General features: G+C 41.7%; 1 protein-coding gene across 1 annotated transcript; it reads right to left on the bottom strand.

Annotated features, from left to right (window-relative positions):
* Positions 1–301: 301 nt before the first annotated feature.
* Positions 302–21,163, bottom strand: map4k6 (mitogen-activated protein kinase kinase kinase kinase 6). The gene is made up of 32 exons (XM_080856175.1): positions 20,900–21,163; positions 18,752–18,809; positions 18,413–18,503; positions 18,258–18,322; positions 17,918–17,973; positions 17,698–17,745; positions 17,325–17,367; positions 17,115–17,187; positions 15,837–15,968; positions 12,315–12,377; positions 11,968–12,049; positions 10,553–10,663; positions 10,012–10,090; positions 8,358–8,416; positions 8,207–8,253; positions 7,933–7,971; positions 7,559–7,604; positions 6,932–7,223; positions 6,290–6,402; positions 6,020–6,061; positions 5,589–5,673; positions 5,209–5,288; positions 4,542–4,602; positions 4,134–4,257; positions 3,702–3,760; positions 3,404–3,507; positions 3,058–3,235; positions 2,603–2,671; positions 1,286–1,372; positions 817–887; positions 525–580; positions 302–421 (listed from the first exon to the last, which is right to left on the bottom strand). The coding sequence occupies exons 1-32, from the start codon at positions 21,032–21,034 to the stop codon at positions 334–336; spliced, it is 2,736 nt and encodes a 911-aa protein (XP_080712301.1). The 5' UTR covers positions 21,035–21,163; the 3' UTR covers positions 302–333.
* Positions 21,164–22,273: the final 1,110 nt, after the last annotated feature.

Raw genomic sequence — 22,273 nt, 5'->3', positions numbered from 1 at the left:
CCTTTCGCACTCTTTGCCCATAGAGGCCTTTCTTAAAAAGTTTATTTTTTTTAAAGTAAAGATGAGCCAAGCTAAAAACACAACCCACTTATCACAGAACCAACATTGAGCACCACCCACTCTTTTGCAGCCTCTCCCAGCCCTCTCGGCTGACCCTATGCCAGGTAAGGGGGCTGTTAGCTCTGCTGTCGCTCACAGCGTCGCTCTATCACTCCCCCTACTGCTTTCTGAAGGACACTAAGGGCTCGACTTTATTTACTCTGTGTGTGTGTGTGGGGGGGGGGGGGGGGAGGCCATGCCCCGATCTGAGTCATACACCCATGTCTGGTCCTCTCAGTAGCTGCTCTCATGGCCTGTGAGGATGTACAAGTTGCTGGTAGCGGATGGATCCCCTGTAGGTGTGCTCTGGAGTATGATGTCTCTGCAATGAAGAAAATGGCGTGAGGTTTCCGCGTCGGTCCTTCATGCGCAGGCAAAACAAATGTGTATGCTAGCGATAGGGATTCAAAGTGACGATAACATACCTGTTTGTTCCTAAGACTTTGAATATACGACTTTTGTCTGTTATCTCCTGGGTTACCTGTAGCAAAGAAAATACCATTTATGACACCCGGCCAGGCAATAATTCATGTATTTACTAATGGCGTGGGAAAAGATATTACAAAATAAATGGCCTGCATTTCAATAAGTAACATGTATTGAATAATCTTTCAAAGAGGTTGGTAGTGACTGGTGATACTATTGCCAAGACCCTTTGTGTTGCTGTACTTTCATTAACTTTGGTTTCACTGAAACCGAAGTTTCTAATGACATCACCTCATTCTTGCAGAGGCTCCTCCCACCGAGTCCATGCTTCCAGAAGGCAAGTGCACTGTCCTGCAAACACACTGGAAGGGAGAAAAGGCCTTTTCACTACAAGACATGACTAAACCTAACCGAGCACTCCATTGTGTCAGGACATTTACAGGTGCAGTATGCTGAAATCAAATCATGCTCCATCATAAAGTTATACTGGGATCCGGGAGTACAGGGAATATGGATGACATGCAATCCTGCAACACTGAATCTGCCCACACAAAAACTCCACCTTAACTCCATTCCACATCAACTATGGATATCATGACAGTTGAAACAAAATAACTCCACATTCTTTGGCCTTTCATGACATTTGAAAAAAAACATTTTCCCACGGCATGTTACAGATTTGGCTCCTAAAAGAAGGAAAATGGGGAAAAAGAGAGGGGGGAAAAAAAAAGGAAAACACACAAACACAAACAACACTCACCCAAGGTCTCAATGGAGAAATCAAAGGTGAGCTCTGAGGCCATGCTTTTGATAGGACGTCCCTGCAGATCCACAATCTTCACAGTGTCTGTAGGGCCAAGGCACAATACCAGGTCAAAACCAATTCAGAACTGCACAGCTGATGCTATGCGGCATGTAATATGTTCAGCACGTCATAATATATATGATACTTCTGAGCAACAAAATAAGCTTCAAAATTCAAACAATAATTTTAACAAGAATTCAAATTTAAAAGGGCAGTCTAACCCCGCACCCCTGTGCTCTGTTCAGCATGTATTCTTGCTTTCAGCTTGGTTCACGTGTGGAGGTCTCAAAATGCAGATACATGTTACCCATGTCTATTCCTGTGCTAAGCCACGAAACAGAACAGAGTTGTTGCGTACGCAGACAGGCAAAGCTCTGGTGCTAATCTCTCTTGAACTCGGTTTACGACGTGTCACTTCATCCACACAACTGCAAAACTATGTAAACACTGACACCTGCTGCATATCGTGTGTTGAATGATTAATGTTTATTTCCCAGGCGTATAAACATGGTTTATGAGGGTTGTTCTCTGGGCAGCACTATCTTCTTACACAAAAGACAGTTGTGCCTTAATCCAAGCCATGGCCACCAGCTCAGTCACTCACTGACTTGTTACTTTGATGATTTCAAAGAGGATTTTTTTCTTCAAACCTTGCAAAGAGTTACCAGCAGATAACACAAGAGGGCACTAACATGACCATATTCATATACTCCACAAAAGGGGGATATACGTACTCAATATTGTATACTTAACATATTTAAAACAAACACATATTTGTACACTATGTGCACAGTGAACTATTGCAACACTTACTCTGAGCTGTTGCATAAAGCAAACGCGATTAATCACGCTGTGCCACATATCTAACCTTAAATGATTGCTCTTATCAGTGGAACCCAAGCAGAAGGCTGATAAAAATCATACGTTCAAAGGAGCAGCATAGTTACACATCAGCAATGTTACTACACATAGCACACTCAATTCATTTTCACTGTGCATTTTGATAGAAAAATGAAAACATTAATCTGGGATCTAATGTAAATTATTATCCAATGTTACTGATCTACCATGCACTCATAGTCCTGCATCAGTTTTCAAACGTTGTCTAGATTGATTGGACAAGAGCAGTATTAGCATGATCAGAAACACCCTAAACTAAGGGTGTAGGTTTGTGTGAAGCCACCACAGAGGAAGTCACAAGCAGTAATAGAGAAGGGCTGGCCTCTTCCTGCTGTGCCCCAACAGGAAATGAGGAAATAAGGATGAACTCACTTTCCAGTGCAATCAGAACCGTGTCTCTGTCCAGCTGAGTCACCTGCTGTACACTGAGAGATTCACCATCTGTCCACACACACGCACACGCACACGCACACACATGTGCACAGACACGCATGCCCACACAGAAACAAACAAAAAACATATTACACATCACACACTGGCCGGGTTATCCTTTTTTTAACACAGTACTGACACCACACAAAGAACTAAAGAACAACCCAATGACCACAAAAAAAGTCATTCGTCTGGTCCACCAAACCAAACTTCCACCATGCTCCTCCTCCAGGCCTACCCAAAGTGTTTGTCGGTTATGACTATGTAACTGTGAAAATGACTCAAGACTTTTTCAACAGGAACAAGGCTCTGACGGACACGAGGGGTGACACACTTGTGGTGCATGAAGAAAGAGCCCGGTGGGGGCCCGTGCACAGCTTAGATGTGCGCAGTACCTGGCTTGTCCTGAGGGGTATCGTCCAGGTGAATGATGTCAAACTGAAGCTGCCCGTTAGTGTGTTCTGTGTGCGGCGAGTGACCTCTGGCCCCTATACACAACAGAGGCAGCTCCTCACTCTCCAGCACCAGTAGCTCGAAGATGGGCAGTGACTCGGGCAAACTCATAGCTATGTGCTGGGAATGAAATGGACGGACGGATGGATGAGTAAAGACAATGGAGGATTAATATTTAGCCACCTATCTAGACAGTGCTTATCTCTTTATTTATGGCCTTATTGTTGCTCTCGTGCATGTCCATGCTGTGCTCCAAGTGTGTGTGTGGGTGGGTGGGTGGGTGCTTACCTTGAGTTGCATAAACTTCTGCAGTGGATCATACCATAGAAGCAGAACTAAACCAGATGGAACCAGCGCACACAGAAACGTACTGTCTGTGTAGGGGTTACGCACTGCGAGAGAGAGAGAGAGAAGAAAGAAAGAGGGAGTGAGAAGGTGGTTTATCATGGCAGTGATGGCATTTAGAGAGGAGAGAGAAAAAAGGATAGAGAGAGAGATAGAGAGAACAAGAAAGAGATAGGGTAGTTTGTCATGGCAGGTGTCAAACAAAGGCTCATTCTTTTCCCCACAGACTTGTGTTCCTCACCTACACGGCACCCACGGCACCCTTTAGTGTCTGGTATCTTCACAGACATGGAGTACTTCCTGTAGGCCAGAGGCAGAGCCTGTGTCAGTACACATACCTACATTTCAGGATTGCTTCAGTCTTTGTTTGAAGATGATCTAGTGTAGGAACAGGTACAAAACTATCTAGCTGATTGAATTGAAGGAAAAGAAACAATATTTAACAATTCAATTTTTTAGCTTGGCTCATCTTTACTTTAATAATTCTTAAGCGGTTATTTCTTTATTTTACGCCTTAGTCCATTAACAAATTATGATGAGCATCATCCTTTAGCAGTTTAGAGGACCAGTGCAGATGACCAAGGGACAAATGTAGTTTTTCAGGCAAATACTGATATTCTCTGACTAATCAGTGCTTGTGTGTGTGTGATGGTTGCTGCATGGTTCTACTTACTTGGAGTTTATCCTTGTGCTCAGGCGGTGTGCGTTGATTGACAGGTGCCTCTGCCTCCTCTGCATGCTTCTCCGCTCATCAAAGAGCGCTGTGAGGCTGTGGGAGGAGAGCTGCGAGGACTTCCCTGTGAACCATGTCAGAGGCAAGGTCACCTCAGGTGATTTCAAGAGCTAATACAGTAGCCACCGCTAAATCAACATCTATTCAAATTCATGCTGGAGTCAGATAACATAGGCAAGCTCACACGTCAGCGCAGAGCCAAGAATGAAAGACTGAAGGCATTACAGCCCCTGGGGTATTCTGTCTATATATTTTATAGTTTATATTTTATAGACACACAAAAAAACGTGTTCTGAGTAACAGAGCTGTTGTCTGGGCAACGAAAGCAGAGAAACAGAGAAACATTACCCGAAATAGACATCAGCACATTGCTCATGACATACAGCCAGCTGCATCTCTGGGGGAGGAGCTGCAAAACAGGACATACAAATGTGCACGTGTCACACATGATAATGGCATTTTTACACAAGTCTTTTGCAGATATGCTCATTGAACTGAAGAGTCAGACTTTAGACTAATACTTAATTTTCATAATAAAATGAAAAGCAATGAAAACTCATAACTACTGTACATACTTAACCCACAGTATATTAAAATATGCCACATAACACTTTTAAGTATGACTGACAGTGGGATTAAATATGTTTAGAGTGCAGTGCGCGATTCTAATCCCATACACTTCTTGTCAAATTCAGCAAATTACTCATCCAGCTCTCCATTCATTGTAAAAAATAAAAAGCAGGTCCTAGCCATGTACATGGGAAACCAATAAAGTGGCTTGGACTGAGCCATTACCCATTTCAGCCAATCAAGATGTCACTTCAAGAGCACAGGGAGGAGTGTAATTTGAAATCTGCCAAAAGCTGTTGATATTTGAGTTCAACAAACCAAGTTGAACTTATATCAACAGCTTTTTGCCAGAATGGCATACTTCAAGTGAAAACTTTTTAAGTAGTTTCATCATGGTGGCTCCAAATGGCTCCTGGAAGAAAGCATGCATGAAAAAGCACTGTACCTTCTCCATGGTGTCCTCATGGAGCTCATGGAGGTTGAGGATGTAGATTCCCTCCTCGGCTCCCAGGATGAGGTACTGATCTGGGGAGGGAGAATGACGAGCCACCCAATCACATCACATACACAATGGGAACTCATTGCTGCACGTATGTTTCTATATACATGCAGGTATGGTACTATGCACACACGACTTACACATGCTCACTGGCAATACAACATGCTTAATGAGTCTATTTCTTTTTTTTTATATTGATGATAAATCAAAAGGCAATCATGAAGTATCATAGATTTGATGTGTATTTTGTTATCTGTTCTGTTGTATAGGAAATGAAAGATTATACAGTATTTTATCATTTACTTCAACAACATTATTGAGTTTACCTTTGGTTTTTGGCAGGACCCATGTAACAGCACTATGGGTTTTCAGGGGACAGCCATTAAACACCTTTGAGAAACAGGCTCCCATCTAGAACACATAGATATTATTTTTATATTATTTTACATAGCTGAAAGATGTGGCACTCATGTATAATAAACAAGCACACTGACTAAATATGATCATAAATCATTAAAGCAGGAAGCATATACAATATTTCAGCGATGCTTTTAAAAATGAATCAGTGACTGAAATATTCAACAATGTGTGCTTGTATAACCAGTCAGGAATCTTTTATAGACATGAGCATCCCTGCCGGACAATAATATTGTGTATGTGCTGACAGTGGTTTTTAAACATCAAAAATTCATATTTCTTAGGCCTTGTTGCTAAGCAGTGTTGTTCGCAGTGTTTATTTCCATAAAGGATTACTAACATGCACTTGGGGTGTAGGGGGAAGCCCATGGGACTCAGACCTCTGTGGAGAAGAGAAAACACATTATCACAACCTTTACAAAATAAAACACAACAAAAAGTACAAAAAAAAGGCCAAATGCACAGCCTGTGTTTCTCAGCACTAACACATGTATTCAATCCCTGAGTTCTAGGTCAATGTAACATTTGCATGTCAATTTTTTATTTCCCTTTCACTTCAAATGTTCTCATATTGTTCCATGGGGGTTACTTCCTATACAGTGTTGCTCACCGAGTCCTCGGCCTTCCTCCGGAGCGTGCTCCATTCTGGCGAGAGAGGAGGCTGTCGAGGAGGAGTCGTGTCCTTCCCCGCTCTTTCCCCAGGCTCCTCTGGAACACCGCCCCCTAGAGGCACATACGTGTCACTGCAACCCTGCCACAGTTTCAAGTCTCCCCAGCCAGTTTTCGAACATTAGGAGGGGGAAAAGGAATGGAAACCCTCCGAAGAATGAGCCACCCTTCTCTGCTCTGACCACAGCGGCCTGCATGATAATCACCCCTCAGTACGCTTCACTTCACGTCACTGCGGGCCCGGGTAGAGGGAAGTAACTCCACTCCTGCATGGCTTGAGTGTGCAAGATTTTAGTATGAAAGTTTACTGAATGTTAATAAAGCTATGGTGAAATATACTGTAAAAAAAAACAAGTATAGGATTGTAATGAAACTGCATCGTGACACCACGTGAACTAAATAAACAGACTAGGTTTATCCCTGCATTAGACAAACAAAGAGGAGAACTCTGGAATAAGCAGCTCAGTTCTAACCACAAAGTTGCGCCACATAACCAAACCTCTCCCTAGCCTGTGCTCACTGAAATGTGGATGCCTGGGACGGTGGCCAGAGCAGGAGAGAATGTGGTTTGACGTGGTTTTACCTTCGGTGGGGGAGGAGAGCAGCGAGCTGAGGCTCATGGAGGACCCGGAGAAGAGCGGCGCGTCTGAGAAGAGCGCGGAGCCCCTTAGCAGCGTGAGCGAGAGGTCACAGAACCCGGAGCCGCTCAGGAGGGGCGACTCGTCCAGAGCAGGAACGGCAGCGCTGCCCCGGGTCGTAGTGTTCAGTGGGGTAGAGGAGATTGACGGAGAAACGCCTGACCCCGTCGAAGAGGGGAGCGCTGTGCCTCTCTTCACGGTGCCATATTTGTCCTCATCGTCCGAGCCTGGGGAATCCTGGGTTAGCACAAATATAGACATGAGTTGTACGGCGAAGAGCAGGTTACATTTAATCAATCTGTCCAAAGATTTGTTCTAACTATGACTGAGATTATTAATGTTGCTAATGAAGAGGAACCACAATTTCAGCAAACATTTAAGAAAAAGATTAAAAAAAAGTCGACTTCAGCATTAAGTTGTCTGTAATTAACTAGTGGCTATTGTGTGATACATTACCATCATTAACAGTCTCTGTTTGCACATTTCTTCCAAAGACCAAACAAGTTCGACATTGTTTGTGCTCCAATGACTCAAACCCGAGGTCAGATTCCTGCCTTCAGTCAAACACTTACATTTCCACTCTCCCCGCCCGATGGAACTCTCTTGATGGTTAGACTTCTGGAATTAAAATAAAATGGTCAGTTGCCATAAAATAACTATAGACATAAAATAAAACATTTGAATCCCACAGTGTAAGTGATTTGAAATAACTTTTGAAATATTAGTATACAAGACTCTTAGTAGACAAGGGAATAGTTGTTAGTGATCTTTAGTGATCTGGGACAGATGTGCGACACACAAAGTTAAAGAGCCTTGATTTATGTGGTCAGTTTAATTTCAGTTCAAATTAATAGATAACTCTAAGAAAACATCCATTAAAATGAAATAATGAACTAAAACGTTATCTCCAAACTGACTGCTAGGATGACAGAACCATTGGTCTCACCTCTTCAGCAATGCCTCCTCAACACTTTCCAGCAAACTCCTACAAACAATCAGAATTGTAAAGTTTGCAATGAAGTTCCAGTCATGACCAATTGTTAGCCATTAAAGGAACCATGAGAGAAGACGTGCACGCACACACACACACACACACACACACACACACACACACACACACACACACACACACACACACACACACACACACACACACACACACACACACACACACACACACACACACACACACACACACACACACACACACACAAACTTACGGGGAGTCCTTGTCATCATCAATGGCACTCCAATCATCATACAGTCCCTGTTGAGAACAATAAACCTGACTTTACTCCTTATGTTTGAACTTCTTTTTAGTTTGTACATTTTCAAGAGAAAATACCACAAACAATAAATCCAACATCCTACCAGGTCAGGGCAAGGGTCAGTCTCTTTCCTCTTAGGGGGTCCAAACTTGACGTGATCGACTGCAGAAAAGATCACAGGCAAGACAAATTCTTCCAGATTATTTCAATGCTTTTCAAATACTTTTTAATATCCATTACCATAGTACACTAGCAACACACAGTAATATCTGTGACATTGAACAGGTCAAGCTCATCCAAAACTGTCTCAAATATTCTCAAAAGTTCAAAATGATGCACTCATGCACAAACACTAACCTATAACTGCCTGACAAGGTTCCCTTATATTTTCAAAAAGATCTATGGGATGCTATAAATCCTGTTATTTCTCCCTCATGAACAGGAACTGCTAGGTCCACTTACTAAATGTAAAAAAGCATGTAAGGCATTCATAACCATAAAAGAGATTTGCAAATGAAAAAAAAGTTAATTTAAAGTACCAATAAAAGATGATTAGTGTTCATTTAAAACTTTTGTTCACAAAACTTGCAATTAAAATGCATTTTGGGAGATCATTTTACAATTGGATTGTTCTTGACCACATGAAAGTGATTGTGTGATTTGGTCGGCCAAACTTCCTCTGAAAGTGGTCTAGGACACCTTGTGACCACAGTGAACTGAAGTGTAAATGAAACTGCGTTGTCAAACCATATACAGTACAACTACTACGTGGGGGGAAGAACCAGCAAGGTTTGAAAGGATGCAAACACAATAATGCAGCTTCACAGATGGCTACCATCTTCTTCTATTTTTCTTGTTCTATCTTTTTTGTTGTTGTTTGATGTTTTTTTGGACACACGCAAATGAGAGGAGGATGTGACGTGAGCTGAACACAGCGGTCGGATCTCAATCCGATCACAATGCGGACACTGGAGACACATACTGTATAAATACCAGGTATAAAATGTATCTGGTTAAAATTATATCACATCTAGATACAATCCAGATATAAGATGCATTTTAATGCCAGATCTAAAAAAACAAAACTAAAAGGTCTTTCTTTTCACTTTTTTGATGGTTGTCATTAAAATACACAGCTAATGACTGAAATGTTTTAGGCACCATGCTGCTTTTGCTAACCATGCAATCATTTGGTACAGGGTGTGGCCCCACCGGAGCTGACATTTTCACACGTTTGTTGTTAAAAATATCTTTCATATCCTTTATGACTGCAGTTCATACAATTCGCATACTAGACAGACACACACACGCGCACACGAACGCACACACGCCAACACTGGCCTCTTTCACGTTTTCTGGAGTGGCCTCTCTTTTCTACAGTGGCTATGGGTGCCCTTCTGGAACTGGCCTGGTTCCACGGCATTCTGGAACCTAAAGCAGTCCCCAAACAATAGGCTCTCAGTGGTCGACCCCGTCTCCCTCATCACTGCCGGGGTGGCCAGATTTACAAGAGCTCAGAGGAGCCATTTAGTCAAGGCTGTAATGCCAATACTCTATAGCATGATCCAATTGTATATATAGTTATATGAATAACTAAATTTGGGGTTGAGCTTGTGTGACCAAATAAAAGTCCACAAAAGAGCTAATGTGTGTGTATATACAGTATATATATAATATTCAGCCTACAAAACTAAACTGGGTGGAGTTTTTGATGACAATAACAACTAAACAAACAGACTAGAGATGACTGTACTTACACTGATCCTCAGACTGGGTCCTCTGGGCAGGTGGATGCCTCCCCAATGACTGGATCTTATCAGGAAAGGCACTGCAGGTCTGCATACACACAAATAGTACAGTCAGCACATGCACAGTATTCTCACAAACACATGCATTTACGTTCACATAAATGTTCTAGACAAAATACACACGAGCACACACAGACGCTAACGCATGTATGTACACACACACACACACACACACACACACACACACACACACACACACACACACACACACACACAGACACACACACACACAAACACACAAACACACTTCAGAAAATGTGCATAAAGTGCTATACTGCCAAATAGGGCATATGCCTAAGATGACTTGCCAACAGTCAAAACAAAAACGTGTCCCAGAGGGCTAACCTAGTTCTGACACCAGTTGGAAGCACGTTGTTTATAAATATCTGGTGAGAAGCCAACATCAGCTGAAAGGCTTGGGAATGAGTTCCATCGCACACGACAGAAAAAAAAAAAGAGAGAAAACGGCGACAGACTGCCAGGCCCTTACCTCAAGGTCGCTTTCGTCCATGGTGAGTGTCGTCTGCAGGTCAGGGTTGTTGGCCATGTCCAGCAGCTCGATGACCAGGGTTCGAGTCAACAGCTGAGTGACAAATGCATGCTGGGAAAGGAACACATTCACCAAGACAGGAATGTGTTTGAATCAACAGACTGAGTTTGAGTCTAGTGTATTTATTCAGTTCCAACACACACACACACGCTTTCATTCAAGTCAAAGTCACAGTCCCGTAACCTTACTGGCACAGGAAAAGACATTGCAGAAACATAGGGTTAGTACCATGCTTGCCGACTGCACTAAAATTTGTTTAGTTGTTTTAGAAGAAGCTTCTCATTTGGATAAACTATTTCATGACAGTAAGGTCATATATCAAACTATATTCTGATTGTAAAGCCCTACTTACTTATGTTGAGATTAACATCTATTCTGCAAGCATGAATTATCAGCCATCAGTAAACATATATGCCCTCTCCTGAGTGTCCTCCGTCAAACACTCCGTCATGGAAGAGTAAGCTTCTACCACTGCTGTTCATGAACTATTGCTGCCATGATATAGAGCCCATCACATCAACTACAAACATCTAATTTACGCAACACTCTAAGCTCATCTGATCATTCCAAAACAAACAAACAAACAAAACGAGTGTTATTTTGTCAAACAGTATTCTGTCAGTAGCATTCTCCTTTAAACGTGCACTTCGAATTAACATAAAACTGATCTGCCATGCTTAGACCAAATGTTGAGATCAAATATGTTTACTGAATTGAAGACTACATCTGTTGCTGTTTTCAAAACACAAACATGATGGCAGAGGCTTTTTGTGAGTGACATTTTACAGACTATTACAAAACAAATCTTCTGCTCATCTCGCATGAAAAAAAAAAAAGAAAGGTCGAAGCAATTTACTTCCGCATTACAGTTTAATCTTCATGGAACATGGCTGATGGATTCTACTGTTTGTGCATTATATTTCATAAGCATTGTCACGCATCATGACCCCAGAGATTTAGTGGAAAATGAGGAGCTCATGTCATATCGTTCCATTATCTTAAGCGATGGTAGTTAGACAGAGATTATGGGGCCCGCTGTATGGGGAAAGGGAAAAGGGAATAGAGGTCGGCTACATAATGCTGGCTACATAATGCTGGCACAATGCCCTGCCACTACAACCAGAGCTGTCCAGCTCATAATACTGGCAACACGTCTTTCAAGTAAGAAGACAGCTCAAAAAACGTTCCAAAATGTACCAAAAGTGTTCCACTTACACAACCCAAAGAGTTCATATTAATATGCACAAAGGACTTACATACACAGCATGCATGACTAAGCAGTAGATAGTCAGACGTATATATTAGGCTATGTAATATTGACTATACATAAATTGCCAGATATAAGGTAGTGCTACCTGTAAGAGTTTCTCAGCTGTTGGCCTGCGCCGTGGGTTCTTGATAAGAGACATCTTCACAAAACTATGAAATACAGTCGACCTGAGAAAGATAATCGGTGAAGCATGGAGATGTAAGTCAGCAAAACAACCTTTAGATCCATGCACTTGTATACTGCATCAACTATGGCATATTATCCAGTTTTGGGATTGTATAAAAAACTAATTTTCACAGCAACTGTATGGTTGCTATGATATCAAAGACAGAATTAAGATGCCTTCTGGGATTCTTCAGTTTCAACAAATGTTGTTCTCTGATGCTTATGGGATGTGTATTGGGATACACAGTAGGAGGGAGACAGAATTACCATTGGGTCTTGTCCTTGAGTTTGGGTGGCTGGAAGCTGCTCTTGGACATCAGCATCAAGGCTCTGTGGTGAAATCAAGGAGACATGTCCAAAACATCTTTTTACATAATACTGTCACATCTTGTCAATGTCCAAACATCATTTTACATAATACGGTCACGGTGCAAGAAAACAGTGACTGAGCTACATTCATGTTCTCACTTCCTCCATTTACTGATGCAAGTTGTTACAGTTCTTGGCACTATTATCTGTACCTCAAAAGTAGATCACATTTTATTTTATTAGGTTTCCTCCGGTAGGAGGTAACCTATTGTTATTGTAGGCTTTCCTATTATTATGTTAGTATCAGAATCAGAATCAGAATCAAAATCAGAATCAGCTTTTATTGGCCAAGTTAGTTTGCACAAACAAGGAATTTGTCTTGGTGCAGTGGCTCTCAGGTGTGCTTACACATATTACACAAATATACATACATCACAACACAAAACAATACAACAGTGCAAAACAATACAGCAGTGCAAAACAATACAATACAACAGTGCCATGGTCAACAAGTCTTAAAAAATATATACAACCAATAGTGCAAAGTGAAGAGTCCAGTAAGAGCAGGAATAAATAAAATACAATATGGTATGAGAATGACTGTTATATAGGAAGGGTGGAATAAATAGATATGGTTGCAGGGGTAATTGTACAATGAGTTATTTTTTTTTACAGTGCCACAGAGGGATTAGCTGTTCAGGAGAGAGACAGCAAGAGGGAAGAAACTGTTTTTGTTTCTGGAGGTTTTGGCGAACAGAGATCTGTAGCGCCTACCAGAGGGGAGGAGTTGGAACATCTTGTGTCCAGGGTGAGAGGGGTCTGCAGTTATTTTTCCTGCCCGCTTCTTGACTCTGGATGTGAACAGGTCTTGAATGGTGGGCAGGTTGGCACCAATGATCCTTTCTGCAGTCCTGACAGTCCGTTGAAGTCTGTTCTTGTCCAGTTTGGTTGCAGATCCAAACCATACAGTGATGGATGTGCAAAGAACAGACTCAATGACCGCTGTGTAGAAAAGGATCAACAGCTCCTGAGGCAGGTTGTACTTCCTAAGCTGGCACAGGAAGTACATCCTCTGCTGGGCCTTCTTGATGATGGTGTTGATGTTGGGTTCCCACTTCAGGTCTCGGGAGATTGTGGATCCCAGGAACTTGAAGGATTCAACAGCCAACACAGTACTGTTGAGTATGGTGAGGGAGGGCAGTGCTGGGGGGCTCCTCCTGAAGTCCACTGTCATCTCCACAGTCTTAAGCGTGTTAAGCTCTAGGTTGTTGCGACCGCACCACAGGGCCAGCTATTCAACCTCCTGTCTATATGCAGACTCATCATCATCACGGATGAGGCCGATGACTGATGTGTCGTCTGCAAATTTAAGGAGTTTAACAGACAGGTCACCTGAGGTGCAGTCGTTGGTGTAGAGGGAGAAGAGCAGTGGGGAGAGCACGCATCCCTGAGGTGCACCAGTGCTGACTGACCGGGTGCTGGATGTTGTTTCACCCAGCTAGTACCATGGGAGTCAATGGCAGCCCCTAGAACCATATGGTAACTTTTTGTGAAATTTGGCACACTCATTAAGGACAGTCCCTTCTTCATTCACACCTAGTTTCATGGCTCTCATGACACCACTCTAGCGCCACCAACAGGTCAAAGTTGGACTTTTGTAACACACGCAACTTTTGAACCGTATGACCGATTTTCAAAAATGAGGCACCCTTGGATTCCCTGGATCAAGACGAATTTAACCCACCCCCATGGCGTCAATTTCCGGTTATATAGATTTTCCGCTATTTCCGGTTTTATCAAAAACCTTTGAAAGCCTACTCCTCCTACAATTTTTGGCAAATCTTCTTCAAAATCACCAGAGATGATCTTCAGACCTAGCCTCACAAAAGTTACTATTTAGAATTTTGATCGTCACAACCGCTTGTCCGGTACAGCCACTCAAATTCAGCAGAAAAGCGGCCAAACAGGAAGTGAAGTCATATGTCAGCAAATATTTGAGTGAAATTTACGCCACAGTGTGTGTTTAATTCGTCTTGATCCAGGGAATCCAATGGTACCTCATTTTTGAAAATCGGTCATAAGGTTCAAAAGTTGCGTGTGTTAACACAAGTCCAACTTTGACCCGTTGGTGGCGCTAGAGTGGTATAATGACAGACATGAAACTTTGTATGAATAAAGGAGGGACTGTCCTTAATGATTGTGCCAAATTTCACAAAAAGTTACCATATGGTTTGTCCGGTACAGCCACTCAAATTCAGCAGAAAAGCGGTCAAACAGGAAATGAAGTCCTATCTCAGCTAATCTTTGAGATATCAACACCAAACTGGTATGTCACTTGGAAGACACTACAACATGTTCCCATGTGCAAAGGCAACTTCATATCTTGAAAAATGATTGATATAAAGCAAATTGGATACATTGTTAACGCTAAAATAATGCTTTACACATCTGCAGGTCAAAAAGTGAAACTCTGATTCAATCACAAGTTCATATGAATACACTTGAGAATGTTTAGTACACAAATCTGAAAAAAAGTTGACTGTAAGATGAAAAGTAGATTTTTGGTGAATATTTCAAACATGCATGCTTGACTACTTGCTAGGGTGGTTCTCTATAGAATGTCTCTCTGTCTCCTCATCCGCGCGGCTCGTAAATCTCACACACGCAGTCTTCCCTTAACACACGCGCAGTCTTGGTTTTACGCACACACATTCTCACAGACACACAGCTTGGTGTCACACACATACATTCTCACAGACACACAGAGTAAGCGCACACACACAACCTCCACTCAGTCTAAACTTCAAGGCATGTTGGATTTGAAATGTAATATCCCATTGGCAAGTCTGCAGCATGGATTTGTCTATACAGTGACAAATTGTCACAAAAATAAATTTTTCCCTGGTTCGCAATGTTTGGAGGAGGAAACCGCCATCGCTGCTTGCAGCTATATTATTTTTTTTATATTTCCTTGATAGCTAATGCTGTTTTTACAAGTCAACACACTGGTTCAGTACAGAAAATTCCAGAAGAATGTCTCACAGGAATTCACACGGACAAAGTGACGCAACTAATGACCTTGTGCCACTTATGACTAATACTGTATGTCATCAGCCTAATGGCCCTACAACTTCTCGTGCATATAACACTTTCATCCCAAAGCACAGAACTGTTCTGAGTAGTACTAATAGCATTTGCAATAGACAAAGCAATAGCTTGCCAATGTGGGTACATTTCAGACTGTATGCCTAGAACCTTTCCTGTGTATGGAGATGCCCCAAAAACCTCTGACAGGAGTGAGACCATGTCATCTCTCTCTTTTTTTTTAAAGTAAATTAAATTAAATCAAGTTATTTTTAATTGTATTGTGGTAGAGTAAGAAAAAGCCCAACCTTTAGAAAATGTAACTACTTTACTGAGGTCGTCTGAGGTTAGCGTATACATTGTGCTCAAGGCCTAGCAGCACAGGCTCCAGCTCACCTCATGGGATGCAGGTCGAACATGGGCGGCTGCAGCTCTGCCAGCTCAATGGAGGTGATGCCCACCGCCCAGATGTCACACAGCTGGTTGTATCCTCCCTTCTTCTCCACCGCTGCCACCTCTGGGGCCATCCTGAGGAGACACCAGTGGGGAACTACTGAGTGAGGGGTCTTCTGCACGTGTTGAAAGGCTCATTGCCTGACTGTTGTGCAAAATATATTGTCATACTGATTATAGCAGATGGGGTTTAAGAGGAACTATGGTAATTTGTGTGATGATGATGGCTTTGTCACCAAATGCTTACATTAGTGATTTATAAACTGTTTATAAACTGTAAAGCCTGTAAATAAAAACACTCTCTATGCACTGCGAAAAACTACTTAAGGGATCCAATAAACTGTTCTACTCTAATCACAAAAAATAAATATGGCATCATTTCCCACCTCTTCCTGAACAGAAACAAGAAGTGTGGGTGTGTCCTTCAGTTCCTCCTAGAGCACAGATACATTTTTATTCATAGTTTTGTTCCCCATGAGACTGATATGAGAAATACTTAATTTCAATGTGGTTTTATGACAGTGCACCATGTAAACACCACACATGCAGACAAAGGAAGGTTGAATGCAATGTCTCTGTAATAGAAGAACCATGAGAACTGAGCTCTTTACTTAAAGCAGCAATAAGGAGTTCTGTTTCTAAAACTAGCCAGCTAACTACCCAAAAGGCATGCAAAAACCTTGCAAACACCACCAACAGCCCAGTTGACACTGATAGAGCTTGACAACACACTAACTGGTGAATGTTGGCAGTATAGCTGGCAATGTCATGCTGTGAGAGCTTTTCTTCCATTTTTGCAGGGTATTCCAACCCAGTATACAGAACTACATTGGGCATATCCTGGATGGCTAGTGGGAAAGTCACAGGTGTTTATCTGTCCTTTACATGACCAAATGCTATCAAAATGTATTTGAGGATGGTACCAAAACTAATTGCCTTTAAAACCATACCTCAAAAAGTGTCAAATTGTTGCATAGTGTTACTTTAAGGCCTGATAATATAGAGTTCTTTTTGGAACTACATAGTCCACGGCTTTATTTTTCAGCAGTGAAGAACTAATTTATTCTGCAAATGATCTTTGGTTGGAAAAAGTTCTATATGAAATGTATGTTTTTATTTTAGGTAAATGTTAGTGGAAGTCTTAGTTCATGTAGGTATGGATCGAATGTGTGGCAGAGATAGATTCCCATCAGATGATTTAAGACATCTCAAACCGCTCACCAGTAGGGTGTCCCAATGAAAGACTTCCTCTTGGAGACAGAGGCATTAATCTCAGCTGCCACCCCAAAATCGGCTATGGAAACGAGAAGATTAAAAAATATATAATTTCCAGAGCATTAGCGCGCACGCTGTGTGTGTGTGTGTGTGTGTGTAAAAAAGAAAATGAGGGAGATTATGTTTTTTTCTGAATGGGAGGTGAGTGTTACTGACCCAGTTTGACATCCCCTCGCTTGGTCAGGAGGATGTTGGCTCCCTGTAATTGACACAAAGTGACACAATGAGCGCAGACACCACAGGCTCACATGAGGACAATTACATCTCTTCATCTCTCTGCCTCTCACACAGGCCTGAGCACACACACACACAGATTACACAGTAGTAGCCTTACAGCCACCCAATAGGAATCACACCATTGAAAAATTACAAACTACTCTATTTCCAAATTTGAACTGTAGTCCACCAACGTGCAACAGGATCAAATACTGGACAAGATAGGAAGTCTGAGAGTTACATAATGATAATAATAATAATAATATTAAATATAATAAGAAGAATAATAACAGAAGAATACTTAGACTATTACTTTAATGTCTCTGTGCATCTTTCCCATTTGGTGCAGATAATGCAGCCCCTGGTGAGACAGAAAGCAGAGGTAGAAAAAAAAACACACTGAGACATAGCAGACAGGATAAGGACATCAGATAGATAATCCTGTCAAAGTTCAACTGAAGTACAACTGTAGACAGACAGACACAAACACGCTTCCATGTAATGAGTGCGGGTCGTAAGGGTGGTTCACCCACCTGCAGCGTTTCCCGACACACGTATGCTATCTGTCTCTCCTTTAGGGGTCCTGTCACTGAGAGAACAAGAACACAACATGGACATAAACAAGAACAAAACCACGAATGAGAGCAAGAACATGACAGCAACCATGAACAAGAAGACTAAATCAATCTGACCCAATACACAGCAAGAGACAGATCAGACAACAGACAAGCCATCTGCCCCGTCAAGATATAAATCCTCATCATCATCCATTTACTAACAGATGGGAATATCCAATGATACTTTCAATACTGGTTGGGGCCAAAATAAAACACAAAACATGTAGGCTAATAGGTCAAGTTAGGTCAAGCATACCATGGTAAATGTCTTGCAAGGACCCTCCCCCACAATACTCCATGCAAATCCAAAGCTTGTTGTTTCTGTCACAAGAAAGACACAGTTAAGTCTTCATTTGGATTGGGAGGCACAGTCTATTGCAGATGAAGCTACATTACTTCCCAAAAGCCAACCTGTGATAGCTGCCAAAGTAGGCCACAATATTTTTGTGAGTACATTCCTTCATCATGGTGATCTCCTGCTGAATGCTCGATAAATCTTCCCCTGAAGGAAAGTGGAACACCCGTTAGAAGCACAGTAGTGTCAAACTGACCAAACTAGCAACATAGCAACCAATGTTGTTTTGCGAACTCCACAACTCTGCCTCAGAGCAAAAAAAAAAATTATTCATTGATCCATATTGCAGAACAGTGGCCACACTGTGGAATTGTTTACATAGTATGTGTATACTCTGAAGCAAAATGTGGGTTTGCACATAATACCACGTGTGTGAGTAAAGCATGGAGACTCACCAGGATCAAGCTTAATGACCTTGATGGCTGATATGACTGATGTTTCGATGCAGCGAGCCTTTGAAGTTTGAGAGAGAAAACAGAACATTTACCAGATTCTCTCTGACCACCAGAATGCCCTTGAGGTGGGCCCAAAAGCTCCCAGGATGTGAAATACCAATACTCCGTCAAAGAAATCCCCTTTCACAAACAGCCTTAGTGGGATTCATGTCACATGTGCAAGATTCATGGTAGTTTAACCTAAACAACAGAATGAACCTGTAGCCTCCACAGCAAAGCCTTTGGCACTGAACATTTCATGCATTCCAAATTAAGCCAATTCTGACAATTTAAAGAGATGGGCATTTTGTATGTGAAGTATAGTTTTTTTTTTTAAACACATGGATACACTTTACTGTTCTCAGATGTCAAAAAGTACTTTCTGCACACCAGTGTGGCCTATGCTTTTCAATGGGGCTTTGTTTTCAGTACAGTTGCAGGCATGTGCTTTCATTTCCTTCATGAGGCTGAATACCAGTGAAATTAAAAGGATTACAGGCCCACAGGCTTGATCTGAAATGACTTGATTAGAGGAAGCTGTGGATTCTGTCACCGTTGTCTGAACCAACTGCATTTTCAGTTCATTTCCTGTAGTTTTCACAAAGCTTTACTTTGTCTCGAGACACTTTACACAACATTCAAATATCTGGAAATCCAGAGGGGAATTGACCTTTAGGCTAGTGGGGTAGGTTCACCGATTTGAGGCTATCTATGCTTTAATGTTCTTTAAGTAGGGGTACACCTGTAATACACAGGCTAAAACACAGACTGACACTTCCAATATATAGTCAAGTAGGCTACTGTTTTGGATGGAGACTCAACTGTAGGCTAGCCTGAACCTAAAAGTTAGGGCCTGGCTATTTCTAACCAGCGGGCTGCTGAAAGATCACTTCACACATCATTAGTCTGAGTTAGTGCCCATATGCCATATATCAGTGCTGCAATGAATCAGTTGACATTTGAAAAGGGAAACTAGATGGGCAACAATTCAGTATACACCCAATACAGTGGGACATGTCATGCTCTCACTTCCTCTAGTTCACAAGAGTTCTACAAGAGTCTATGACATGGTATAAAGTACTCTTACTTGGCCTAGTTTTTGTTTCATTTTTCAGTAGTCTTTATATGCATCTGATGTACAAGATGTTAAATAGGGATAATTATATTGGCCTTATATACTACATTTTAGACAGGCTAGAGGCTACATATGCTATCAAGTAGGGGCCATGATACAGAAGGTAAAGATGGCAGCAGATATCCCTCTGTAACATGTTCAAAATCTACATTAAGATGATAGAGACCAACATGTAGGTGAAACCAAAACTCAAAAGAAAAAAAAACATTTCCTGTTTTCTTTCCTGTAGTACCCGAAAGACATCCTGTGAAGAGACACTGTTTCACCGTGAAATCACAGCATTTTTTCAGACCTCATCTGAGACGATGGGAAGGTTTTTGACACAACAGCGATGGTGTTGAGAGACACCGGGTCAAACCATGAAACGCGCCAAATTATTAAATGGGAATGATCATTTCTGGATAATTGCTGATTTTTCACAGTATTGTGTGCAGTGATCTTAGGGTTATATGTGGCTCTCCAGTGAATGTAATTTCCGTCTGTGTGTGTACACACGCGCATGTTTCTGTCTGTCTCACACAGGTAGGCGACAAACAACAAAAAGTAGCGGGGTACACTCACTGACAATAGCGTGTAAATTATTTTGTTATCATAGGCAGCGGATTATCAGGCTCGTAATCACGTCTCATACGCTGAGGTCAATGTGACATTCGAATGTTGAAAGTGTAATAAATCAGGCAAACGTGCATTTGGAGAAGGCTTCTCATGTTAATGTATCAGTCTTGGGTAGGCTACAGAAGTGCTCATCAAATTCACACGCGTAAAATGCCCTGTGATAACAGTAGCTTATCCGTTTACATTTAACGCTATACGCAGTTGTTATTGTTGCGAGCAGTGTGAGCTATTGCACCAAATTCACTGCCCCCTGTTGCATATAATTAAACCCGAAAACCGACTGTTGATTGCTCAAAGTTTCAAAGCAGTGAAATGAAGTGTTATGCTTTTAACAGATAAGAGATAAGATCAGAGATTACCTTGAAAACATCACCGTAGGTACCACTCCCGATACTGTGGAGCAGTTCATAGTCATCCAGTGGATTCGTATACAAGACCCCAATAGCATCCATGGCAGCTTCGGCGTGGTTGTTAGTAGTTCTCACCACAGACATGATTCTCACGCCTCAGGGAAGCCTTCTGCGACTCAAACGATTAGTATCCGAATGTCAGCACTTCCTCAACCATAACATTTCGGCCGAATCCGATAAAATGGCAGCTATCTGACCACCCTCCGTGCCGCAGCCTAATCCAAATATGTTCTGCAATGGCACTACGATTAATACTGCCGAGTTTAATCTGACGTTGTCATCATTCTCAGACCGAATGCCATCATTTTCATGAGAGCGGCTGTGTTGTTTTTGTCTAGTCTAACTGACTGACACCTGCTGAAACAGAGACCATAAAAAGAACGGTTCACATTCATTGTAGATGTGTATATAGGCGCTGAAGTTGTACCACACTGGTGAAACTGCTAGCTAGCCACATTTTCGATTGCTATCGTAAATAATGTTACTAGGAGACTGGCTACAAGCAGAGCACATTCTACTGAACAGTTAGCAGCCTAGGCAGGCAACCGAAATGGACTGGGTAGAACTGCATGGTACCGAGAGATAAATAAATGAAATAATGATACAAAGAACAATATTTTACCACACAGTAGCGTATGCATCTCACTCCCGCGGGACAAAATACTGCGATGGTATAAAAAACATATTCTTTTAAAGGTAACACATGTCAGGACTGTTACATCGTGTCACTTCACTTGGTCGAGTGGAGCCAATTTTTAAGAGCCAATCAGAGCGAATTTGCAAAGACATTCTAACATCCAATCAAAAGCAGCAATGTAAATAAGTTGCTCACTTGCAAGCGTATTTTTTTGCTACTGTTTCTCCGTTGTTAATACTCTTGTGCCAAGTGTAGGCCTACACCACTTCCTTGTCATGTCTCAAATATATGAATAACATTGAGGATACGTTTCTTTAAAAATAAGCGCAGCTGCAAGTTCCAAATCAGTATTAATATTAGCATTAAAGGTCTGCCTCTGTTACGACCCAGCGTCCTAGAAGAACTTTCGGTAAACTGTAAATATAAACCACATGCTTTTTAAAAAGCATTAACACACCATATAGATGTGATGTTTTGATATGTTCAGCCATTTTTAGTGCATATCATGTAAAAAAAAAAAAATAAAAAAAAAGGCTTTGGTTCAGTGAATATTAACATATTTAAATAATGAGATATGACACCAAAGTTGAAAAAACAATGAGCAACCCAAACAATGAGGTCCCCATAGTGAAAGTAAGCTTCACTCAAAGAGTTGAAAGGGATGAGGAGATGATCCATGCTGATGA

This window comes from Sprattus sprattus, assembly GCF_963457725.1.
Source record: "Sprattus sprattus genome assembly, chromosome: 1".
Classification (NCBI taxonomy): Eukaryota; Metazoa; Chordata; class Actinopteri; order Clupeiformes; family Clupeidae; genus Sprattus; species Sprattus sprattus.
The sequence above is the reverse complement of the archived record's forward strand: the minus strand, read 5'-3'. Positions and strand labels throughout refer to the sequence as shown.